This window comes from Arachis hypogaea, chromosome 19, assembly GCF_003086295.3.
Source record: "Arachis hypogaea cultivar Tifrunner chromosome 19, arahy.Tifrunner.gnm2.J5K5, whole genome shotgun sequence".
Classification (NCBI taxonomy): Eukaryota; Viridiplantae; Streptophyta; class Magnoliopsida; order Fabales; family Fabaceae; genus Arachis; species Arachis hypogaea.
In genome coordinates, this window is record NC_092054.1 from 152,715,639 (window position 1) to 152,726,888 (window position 11,250).

At 35.0% G+C, this 11,250-nt stretch overlaps 1 protein-coding gene across 6 annotated transcripts; it reads right to left on the reverse strand.

The window, feature by feature from the left end:
- Positions 1-377: 377 nt before the first annotated feature.
- On the reverse strand, positions 378-6,776 carry LOC112779652 (ribulose-1,5 bisphosphate carboxylase/oxygenase large subunit N-methyltransferase, chloroplastic). Of its 6 annotated transcripts, none has more exons than XR_011878084.1 (15): positions 6,501-6,776; positions 6,294-6,409; positions 5,859-5,922; positions 5,638-5,748; positions 5,440-5,499; positions 4,978-5,085; positions 4,056-4,125; positions 3,711-3,751; positions 3,549-3,629; positions 2,929-2,964; positions 2,053-2,136; positions 1,790-1,923; positions 1,337-1,462; positions 1,075-1,223; positions 378-958 (listed from the first exon to the last, which is right to left on the reverse strand). XR_011878084.1 is itself a non-coding variant. In XM_025823986.3 (15 exons), the coding sequence occupies exons 1-15, from the start codon at positions 6,639-6,641 to the stop codon at positions 812-814; spliced, it is 1,431 nt and encodes a 476-aa protein (XP_025679771.1). In that variant the 5' UTR covers positions 6,642-6,776; the 3' UTR covers positions 378-811. The 6 variants fall into 6 exon arrangements, 5 of the variants coding, with proteins under 5 accessions (XP_025679771.1, XP_029151210.1, XP_029151211.1 ...); XM_025823986.3 differs by having other exon boundaries at positions 1,337-1,425; XM_029295377.2 differs by having other exon boundaries at positions 1,337-1,425; positions 5,436-5,537; positions 6,501-6,767.
- Between the last annotated feature and the right edge of the window lie 4,474 nt (positions 6,777-11,250).

Consider the following 11,250-nt stretch of genomic DNA (forward strand, 5'->3'; position numbering starts at 1 on the left):
ATCCCTAATTTAGCCATTCAAAGAGCGGCAATTGGCAAAATTTCAAATTAATTTAATCTTGTAAGAAATTTTTTATTTAAAATATTGTGAAATGATTTTGGTATATCTAAAACTCAATGTATTTGAATGTAAATTATATGTCTAAGTATATTAATGAATACATAAAAAATAAATTGAAAATGAAGTTAGAATATATAAAAAGATGTTAAAAATAATTAATGCTATAGCCTTCTTACTTAAGTCTAGTTTATTAGCTAGGATTTTATTATAATTTGAAGCTTTACCTTTGTTTATTTATACATTTTTTTATTTATATATAAAAGATGATTCTTTTATGAGTTTAATTTTAATGTACTAGTACACAACTATACAACACATTTATTTTTTGAATAACTATTCATGCAATCAATATAAAAAGGTAATTATTTTTCTTAATGTCTCATTACATAATTGGATGCAATACAGATTTATTTTACACTGAGACAAACAGTTTTGCCATCACATCAGATGCCTCAACCACACAATTCATCATTTTCTGATCCAGAAGGGAGAGAATAAATTAAGGTACAACATGAGAAATATATTTATTTCTACTATTCTACAACAGATGCTGCCCTAACTTGCTCTCTGATATACTCATTCCAAATCCAGTAGGTGATAGAACCAAAACAACTGAGGTTGAATAGTCTAACCAACCAAAAGAAGCAGCTAACCCATAGTCAGCACAATCTTCAGGTTGTGATAATTCCAATATATCTGATGTGGTAGTTTCATTTTCCTGCTATACTGAGGCTGCAGCTACAAACAACTGTTAAGTTGACGACAAACAGTAGTTCTCCAGCCATGTAAAAGCAGAATTCAGAATGCGAAGTTCGCCGCGTAGGAGATCCCGGGCCATGAATCTTCTAACAGGAACTCTTACACAAAATGATGAACAATTGGAAGACTCCTCCAATGACTACAAATAATTGAAATAACACATGAACATACAATTAATACACCTTTACAAAAAAAAAAATGCTCCAATTGTTTTATCTTGCTACCAATCATACACCTATAAGATAAAGTCATTACCATAATGGCTGCACTGCGCTCCTCAATTAATTTGCCGATTAATGACGATAACATCAGGTGGGCTTGAATCTCTTTGTTGACATCCGGTAACGGCCGCCTACCTAGCCTACCATCAGTTTGTGCAGCTTCCACAACCAGATCATCAAGTTCTGATAATTGATCAATGTGAATTACAAAAGTGGATACTGTTAGGTAGAGTTTATTCAACAAGTGTAAACTACTTTTTGGGTGGGAAAAATTAGCAACTAGATGCTATGCGCACCTTGACGATTAGTACAAGAAAGAACACGAGCAAAGGCACGAAGCGATTGCGGAAGACCTTTCCCTTTTCCTTTAGGCCACTTGACCTCCCTATGTGATGATCATAGCTCCATCAGATATCCAAATACTGGCAAGTTTATCAGCAATATTTTAGGGTAAAATCATATAGAGATTTCTGCATTATTAACATGCACATTTTATGCAACCAGACATGTATAAAGGCCGATGCAAAATAGTCAGCAAAAGATATCTCATGCCCAATATACATAAAATTGACTATTCAAGTGCTGTGTGGGTCATCTTTTTTGTCTGATATCGAATGAAAAGGAAAGAAAGAAGCAAATGATAACGATCAGTTTGCTGAAGTAAGCACTGGTTCATGAGCATTAACAAAAGTTTGCACTGATAAAGTAGAATCAACATGACGGATGAAAAATTAAGAATCAGTACAAACTTGATTGTGAAGATGTTCCAAGAATGTTTCAAGTTTTCCGCGTTTTTCCTTGAAGGCACAAAGTATTGTTGCATGAGTTCCAACTTCATCTTGTGCAGAGGATCATGCTTAGGTATATCTAACTGGATCTGAACCTGAGAATGACCAGCATTATTAATCAATGATTACAGATGCAATCATAGAGTTAATAAAGCAACAAGTCGGCAATAAAATTCATTATGCTGTGCTAATGATACAAGAAATTTAATTATTACAAGGAATACCTGGTCATAAATGTTGTAGGGGACTGTAAAACCGAAGTCTAACATCAATGTAGCATTTGAAAACTTTCCATATCTTATCAGTACCTAAAACAATGAAAGCAGAAAACCCAGTAACCTCTAAGTGACAAATTTTACAAACAGCAAAATTTGGCAACAAATTGAAATACATTGTAGCTATTAAACACAATCAAAATCACATAATTGCATAATAGCCCTATACAGAGAAAAAGAAAATACATGATTGCAAGGATCTCTAAATCTAGGGATCATATAATTAAGGTGAAGCAACAATAATGTTCCTTTCGCTCTTTTTTTTTTACCAATTGTTGATTTCTTGTTTTAAGTCACATTCAGTGCAGAAAACTTGTACTTGAGCTATTTTAGTAATTATGGTTCGTGAAAGCATATTCCAAGAGTCTGGCATATTTGCATTCATGGGAATAATGTTGACGTTTTAATTCAGAATATTTCACTATAATGAACAGCATGAAACTCAAGGTAATCCTTGCTGTTTAATCGATAAAGAAACAGCAGGAATCAATGGTCAGCATTTTTGAAATGACATTACTGGTTAATAATGGAAAATACAAAGACAATAAGAGGTAATTTAATCCCTGCAGGTAAAATTTTCATTAAAGAAGACTTTGTTCAAGCTTGCAGAAAATGAAAAATGAGTGAAACTCACATGCAGTTGTCTTCATGTGAAGTTGCTAGTTGAGAATCATTAGATAACAATTTTATCAAACATGTCAAATCATCTAATGGTTCTTAACTAACAACTTTACATGAAGACAACTGCATGGGAGTCTTCACCTTGGAAACCATTAGCACATATGAGACGGGAAAGTATATAGTCTTCAGTAAGAGATATATGACCTGCTCCCCAGGCGCATAGTCACGATCAGAGATAACCTGCACATATTTGCAAATATTAAATTAAATGGGTGTGAGAATTGTTTAAGAAAATATATACATATATATTAATTTGGGTTAAGAAGTGGAACTGGTGTCCTACACTAGTACTTAACCTAATAATAGGTAAGAAAAAAAATACACCTCAAAATATCAGTCTCATAAAAACATTATTTGAGTATTAATGAGGTAATTTCAAAAGCAGATTTTTTTTATATATGGAGAACGATAATACAAAATGAGGGATAAGAGTTCCCCAATACAAAAGCAATGTAAAAAAAGGATATATCTATAAAACATTAGATTCCTAATCTCTCAACATGTCTGTGAGGGAAAGTCCCCTATATAAACATCACGAACCTTACTATATGAGACATTGAATATGAAAAGAGTGGAGTATTAATGGCCATCAGAAAGAAATTTGGCTTTCATCTATGAGAAAATATCTCTTTAAACCATTTTAATAGACTCCAATCACCATGTTAGAATAGATACAAGGGAGAGAAGGGTGTGTGTGTGTGTGTGTGTGTGTGTGTGTGTGTGTGTGTGTGTGTGTGAGAGAGAGAGAGAGAGAGAGAGAGAACTTCTGATAATTGTTTGTCATCATCACTCATCACAATTGCTTCTGAATTCCCATCATGGTTTACAAAATCTGCAAAAGGAATCTAGAACAAAGAAAAAAAGGTCAGAAAACTAACTATGGTTGAAACAAAATATTAAAATAAGTCTCCTTACAGTAACAATACCAGAGATAAACCATTGGTGCTTCCCCATGCTCGAGAACCAACTGATAATGATATTGAGGTTAACAACGAAACTAAAGATGAAAGTCCATATTTACATAAAATATAATAATGAGGTTTCCTTTCAAAATTTGGTATGAGTAAAGATACACCATCATATAGATATCCTTCATACATAGGTGGAGAAAAGAAGGAAAAGACAACTACTAGGGAGGCTGAGTCCCCAAGCATGTCGATCTATTAAAGGAATCTGAAAAGCAGAGCTCCAAAGGGAGGCCATATAGACTAAATCAATGTCGTAGAAAGGGAACTTGGTAGGGAACTACAAATTTTGAAGTGGTTGCTTACCTAGTGTGCATGCATACATGAAGTCTTTATAAGTAATATCTCCAAAACTTTGACTGAAACATTCAAAAATCTGAAATAGACGGACAAATTTGGCACAACCAGTCTTTCAGCTTTTAAACAGTAAAATATAAATAAAACGGGGAACATACCAAATTAAAATATTAGTGAACACAAGAATGCAATTATCACACTTCCAGTGACAAATTTTCAAAAAATAAAAAATGTCGTGCAGGAAAAGATTAGATGTTTGGCCTATATATGATGTAAAGCAAGTCAGATATCTTGAGAGAGAAGAATATTATGCTCCACTGACAGTTATATTTACAATTTTTCTTTTCTTTCTTGTACAAAGTATCTCATATCCTCCAATCTTGTAATTTCAATCTTGTCAATATACTTACAAGTTACAATAAAAAGAAAGGAACATACTGAAACAATATAGGAAGAGCATGCTAAAGCAGCCAAGGTCAATCAATAGTATGCTTATGCTTGTTCAATTAAACTCTATGTGGCCAGAGAATCAAACTATATTTTCTGCTGATGCACGGCACTTCAATTAATGTTGCATGAATCCAGATTTAGCAGTCAGCTCAATTTAATAAGTTACTTGAAAAGACATGGTGTCCTGATACACTCGGTACTCTGATCCAGTTACTTACCTATTGCCGTTTGAACAGCAATACATTTCTTTAATTTTGATTGAAAGAACTCTTGATGATTCTAAATTTCAATATATAGAAGTAATCAATTCATCATGACCTCTTATACTCCATACTCTAAGACTACCTATTCTAGGTTTCTATATTCTGATTAGTTTTGTCTTAAGATGTTTCATCATATCATATATGTGTATTCCTCCCCTGGCAGAAAATGACTTGCATTTCATAAGTTAGAATATATATAGCCAACACAAAGCACTTACAGGTCTGATTGCCAAGAAGTCCCTTTCAATTTGAGACTTTTGGTTAATTGTTTCCCAATAAACCGAGCTTCGATGAATCATCTCCAGCTCACTTTCATTCCAAAAAATCTAAGATTAAAAAAAATACCATAGTGAATAATATAGTTTATAATAGCACAATGTAGTGAAATGTGTAAAAGAAAAATAAATCATAGTCATACACCATGTAACAAGAACAATTTTTACCATGTTAAAAAGATGGGTTATGCTATGTGTACACCAAAATCAGCCACCAAAGTCAGCCACCAGTATAAAATACATGCTGGAATACAAATACACATTTAAAATAAATTAAACTACACATGTATTTATACACAAATACATTAGTGGCTGATTTTAGTGGCTAATTTTGGTGTACAAATAGCATTTCTCTAAAAAGATAAAAGATCATTACTCAAAAACCAAAATGAAAAGAAAACCTGCCGTGTTATGCAACTCCTCTTGCCATGGTAGACGGCAGATATAAGGATTCCACTGAGAGTCCTGCATACAGAGAGAGATATTTCAGACATACAAGCAAGCTTCAAGATTTTACCAAGAGCAAAACTCAAAGTTTGCAAAAGTTCAACAATTCCCAAATTTCAGATGAAACCTTTTACAGGAACATGATAACAATGGTACCTGACCCAATTTCCGCTCAATTAGAAGAAGAACAGCAAGTTTTGCAACATTCGCAACTTCCTCACTGATCAGAGATTTGATCTTAGCAGGGAGATTATCTGCTGTTATTTGCTACAAAACCAATTACAAATACTATCTTATCAAGAGTGACTTGTCATTGTGACATATAAAAAGCAAGCCATAACATATAGTTCGAGGAAAGATTAAGAGTGGATGCCTACCACTCTATAAGGAACCTTCAAAATACAATCTCCGGTTTTTATCGCCTTAGAAGCAAACAGAGACCTAGATGCAAGACACAAATTAATAGTTACTAAACCACCATTAATTAATATAATAATATATAATATAAACAGGAAGATGTTCCATCTTCGGTATATCATTCTGTGTTATGACTTATAAAGAATATTAACCCATAAACTACTCCTAAATTCACAATCATTCTTACTATTCGATTTCAAGAATGATGACATAGGAAACAATAAGCATGCAGTTAAGAGCTAGAACCTGGTAGGTTTTCATTTCTTACATTACAACATTAATCTCTTAAGGGAAGCACCTACATTAGGATTAGGATTACAATGAACTTCAAATTGAGCATTGTTTTCCCTGTTCAATGGAAACAAATTCAATCAGCAGAAGAACAAAGAGGGTACCTGCCATATGAAGATTTACCAATTGAAAGCGATGAAGAAATTCTACAACCAGCTTTCCGCTCCAACCATGACAAAAATCCATCATCGTCACATGTTTCAACAGATTTGCCATTAACCTGGTTCAAAACAGTGTTTGGATGGAAAAGGAAAATAAAAATGTGATAAGAAATAGATAGAAGGGAGAAAAAGGTTGAAAGAATTTCGAACCTGAGGTTGGGCCAAAGAAGTGAACTTGAGGAGAATGGAAGAAGAAGAAGAGTGAAGAGAATGAGGTTGATGGTGATGGATACTGTAAGGAACACTATGCAGAGACCAACGGAAGATTGCAGTGCGAGCTCGAAATGGCATTGCGGCGCCTCCGTCGTTGAAAACGGTGTCGTTTGCAGAGTGGCAAACTGGCAATGACTGCTAGCTTCACCTGAGTTCAGTTGTATCAGCTGTTGTTAGAGGAAGGGCATTATAGGGAAATACTCTATTCTATTTTTTCTTTTCATATAATTTTTATATTAAATAATGAGGAATGTTAGGCCAGCCATTTTAGTATTTTGTAACTATCAATTGGTCATTAATAATATTTTTAATGGTGTGAGATTACATCTAATGGTGGGAAATCACTCACTTTTATTTTGATGGTTAAGTGCTGGCCAGAAAACACAAAAATTGCTAGTCCCCTAAACTTTTCCTTAAATAATATAGGAAGCGGTTCTCATATTCCGCTGCACTTAGCGAAACGTGATATTCCATCTATGTTAACCATTTAGATATAATATAAATTATGTGAACGTTCAAGATTTTGAAAACTTTTTTTGAGTGAACATGAAGAGGAGGAGTTTATGGTGGACTTCAAACTGGCTATGTAGTTGAAAAGTATTGAAACTCATATATTATCTTGTCTGACCATGTGCAATGAAACTTGGTGTCATGGTGTGCTTTTGGCTTTTCGCGTGGTCTTGAACATACAGTCGAGTTGACAATTTGTTGGAAATGGGCTTAATAAGCATATTTGTTTAATCATGGAAGAAAACAATTTTTGGTAATCATAGAATGAATAAGAAATGATCCTAATTGAATAGAAAGAATACTATATATGTAATTGGATAATTTGTTTTTTAAAAAATACAGCAATGTTCCGAAGAAATAAGAGAGGAATTGAAATATGCAAAATATAGTGACAGATAAAATAATATTTTTTATGAGAGAAAAAATAGAGTGAAATTATTGTAAAATCGAACTATTTAAATGTATATGAAATTTGTCTTAATTTGTTTATTGTATATTATATGAATGAATTATTTGTGGGGATAAAGTTAAATTTTTTTTAATGTATTATAAAATAAATAATTAAAAATAATATAAAATTCTTTAATATTATGCAATATTTTTGGCAAATTTAATCGATCATCAATAAGTGAAAAAAAAATCACTCTGAATAATTTGAATGAAAAATATATCCCTTCAAACTTTAAATTAAAGTACTATGATTTTTTGTTGGTTATATTAATAAAGAAATTATTAAATTGACAAGTTCATATGAAATAATTAGTGTTGATTTATACGGTTTTAAAAATTGTATAATTAAAATTGGTTTAATTATTTTATTAGTTTTTATAATTTTATCAAATTTATAATTAAATATTTATATTTTTTAATTTAGTTTTTAAACTATTTTTAATTTTGTAATTGGATTATTTTTATGTTAAAAATGTTAAAATTAATAGAATATTTTTCTTAAAAAATATGTAATTAAAGATCTGATTAAGTTCTTAACTATGAATACATTTATGGATACCTTTATAACAATCTAATTATAAATACTGAATAATTAAACTATTAAAATTTAAAAAATAGATAATAGAATAAAAAATTTGAGATAACACATACTCGCAATTTATATAGAATTTATGTTTAAAATGAAATTGAAATTTAAAATTTAAATATTTTTAGTCTAATTCAAGGGTCGTAATTCAAACCATAAATTTTATGAGACTTATAATTTAAAATTAAAAACGTAGTTAGTATCAAATTAAAATAAGGGATATTATTAAAGTTTTTTTGTTAGTATTTTCAATTATATTTTGTAATGAAGATATAATAATAAAGAAATGTAAATATTTTAAACATAAATTATATTTGTTACAAAACCAAATTTTCAAAGTGAAAATAAGTAAATAACGTATTTCTTAAAAAATTACAAGGGTAAGCAATTTTTTAAAAAGTTGATCAGCATTTAACCGTAAAAAAAAATGGAATGATCTCACACTATTGAATTTAATCTCACACTATTAAAAATACTATTGATAACCAATTGGTTATAAAACACAAAAGTTGCTGGCTCCTAGTACTTCTCTTTTTTTTTTGAAATAATATATGTATCTGTTCATACCCTAGCCCAATGATAAGGCCCAGGTCCAAACGGAAGGCCCAATCCAAAGGATTAAGCCTCGCTCTACACCGACCTTCACCCCATGAAGTCGGTCCCTACCACGACTTGCTCTAAAGAAGTCGAGACGAAGATTAGCTGGCAGATAAACACTCATTCAAATGAGTAACTGCCCCTAAAATCTCTCTACCCACTTCCTGGAGTCATATCTCAACCTCCCTAAGATAAAGGGACGGTTACTCCCCATAAATAACGGAACTACACCAATGGTTGTTATGGGTTCACCACTATAAATACATTGACACTTCTCAGGTATCTCAGAAGCCCAATACTCTCTAGACCTGTTTTGCTCCCTTTGCTGACTTTGGCATCGGAGTGTCTTTGCATGTACCACCCCCCATTCTCTCATACCGAAGTCAGACGGGGGCCTTGAATAATCAATCTGCTTGGATACTTCCTCATTCCGACGATTGGGCCAGCCAAATTAATCCAACCCAATAATCTCCGGTTACCCATCGTAACATTGGCGCCGTTGCCGGGGACCTGAGAGATCAACTAGTAATGGCGGACGTACCCCCTGAGGATGGTCATGTGGCGTCGGATTCCGAACAAGAGAATCTGAATACCGGAAACAATGACGCAGACTTGACCCTCCACCAGGAAACCAACGACCAACACAGGGAAGGAACCTCCGGATTTAAAAATCCGAAGACAAATTCCTCGGAGGGGTGTGAATCAGAAAAGGACGGACCATCCCACGCAACTGAACTAATGGGGCTAGTCCATGTCCACCAAAGTCGCTTGGAACAGTTGGAACAGGAACGGGAGCGACAAAAGGAGATAGAAAAGCACCTAAGAGAGGAGATGGATCGACGAAAAGAGTTAGAGAAGAAACTCTTAAAGTTAGAATCCTCCCTCAGAGGTCGGAACTCCCGTGACGATCGAGAAGAGTCGCCCCCGGGAGGGGAGGACCCTTTTAGTGAGGACATAATGAGGGCAAAAGTTCCAAAAAACTTTAAAAGCCCCGATATGGACCTCTATGACGGAACCACTGATCCGGAGCATCATCTAAGCAACTTTAAAAGTCGGATGTATCTGGCTGATGCTTCTGATGCAACGCGCTGCAAAGCTTTCCCGACCACCTTATCGAAAGCAGCGATGAAGTGGTTTGATAGTCTCCCTCCAAGGTCTGTCACCAGCTTCGAGGACCTCTCGAGGAAGTTTCTAATGAGGTTCTCCATTCAGAAAGATAAAGTAAAGCATGCACCGAGATTATATGGAAAGGTTCAACAAAGCATGCTTAGAGATTCAAGACCTGCCCACCGAGGCAGTCATTATGGGGCTGGTAAATGGACTTAGAGAAGGTTCTTTCTCACAGTCCATATCAAAAAGGCACCCCACCTCCCTGAGTGATGTACAAGAAAGAGCTGAAAAGTACATCAACATGGAGGAAAATGCCAGGCTGAGAGAGTCGAGCTGGCGACCTGGGCACCTTCCCTCAATAAAGGAGAGAGAAAGAGAGCCCAAGAAGAAAGAAGACCTCGGTCCCGATAGACCCAGGAAATATCACTCTTATACTCCTCTAAAGGTTTCTATAGTGGACGTATACAGAGAAATTTGCAATACTGAAAGGCTGCCACCTCCCAGGCCCATTAAAAATAAAAGAGGGGGGAGTCGCAGCGACTACTGTGAGTACCATAAAATATATGGTCACTCAACAAATGACTATTACGACCTTAAAAATGTGATAGAAAAGCTGGCCAGAGAAGGCCGACTTGACAGATATCTCATAGAAAGGTCGGACAATCATGGGAAGAGAAAGCGAGACGATACGGATAGAAGAGACCTACCACCGCAGTCTCCGGAGAGACATATACATATGATCTTAGGCGGATTCGCGGGAGGGGGACTCACCAAGTCCGCTCGCAAAAGACACCTCAAGCGAGTCTACTAGGTCGGAAATGAATCGTCCGACCTCCCCACCATCTCATTTACAAAGGAAGATGGGCAAGGAGTAATCCCTGGACACGACGATCCAGTGGTAATAACTATGATCCTAGCTAATGCCCATCTCCACAGAACCCTAGTAGATCAAGGAAGCTCGGCGGATATCCTTTTCAAGCCCGCGTTTGACAAACTGGGGGTGGATGAAAAGGAGTTAAGAGCCTACCCCGACACCTTGTACGGGCTAGGCGATACGCCAATAAAACCACTAGGATTTCTACCCCTCCACACCACCTTCGGAAAGGGGGAAAAATCAAAAACTCTGAGCATAGACTTTATAGTCATCGACGTGGGGTCAGCATACAATGCCCTAATCGGTAGAACTACCCTGAATCAACTCGGAGCGGTGGTGTCTACCCTCTATCTTTGCATGAAAGTTCCGACACCTGCGGGAATAGCAACAGTCATCGTTGTCAAACTCTCGAGTTAACTCGTAAACTTGTACGAGTTTACGAGTTTAGATATGGAAACGAGTTGACTCGGACATAGACTCTATCCTGAGTAAACTCGGCTACACTTGGCTGGACTCGGTCAAACTCGGACAAACTCGTGAGTTTAGGACCGAGTTAGCGA

Coding starts and splice junctions, on each gene's coding strand:
- LOC112779652 (XM_029295377.2), bottom strand. CDS start 6,641: ATGCCATTTCGAGCTCGCACTGCAATCTTCCGTTGGTCTCTGCATAGT. Junction 5,749..5,858: donor TGAAGGTTCCTTATAGAGTG/GTAGGCATCCAC, acceptor TTGGTTTTGTAG/CAAATAACAGCAGATAATCT. Junction 3,630..3,710: donor GCACCAATGGTTTATCTCTG/GTATTGTTACTG, acceptor TCTTTGTTCTAG/ATTCCTTTTGCAGATTTTGT.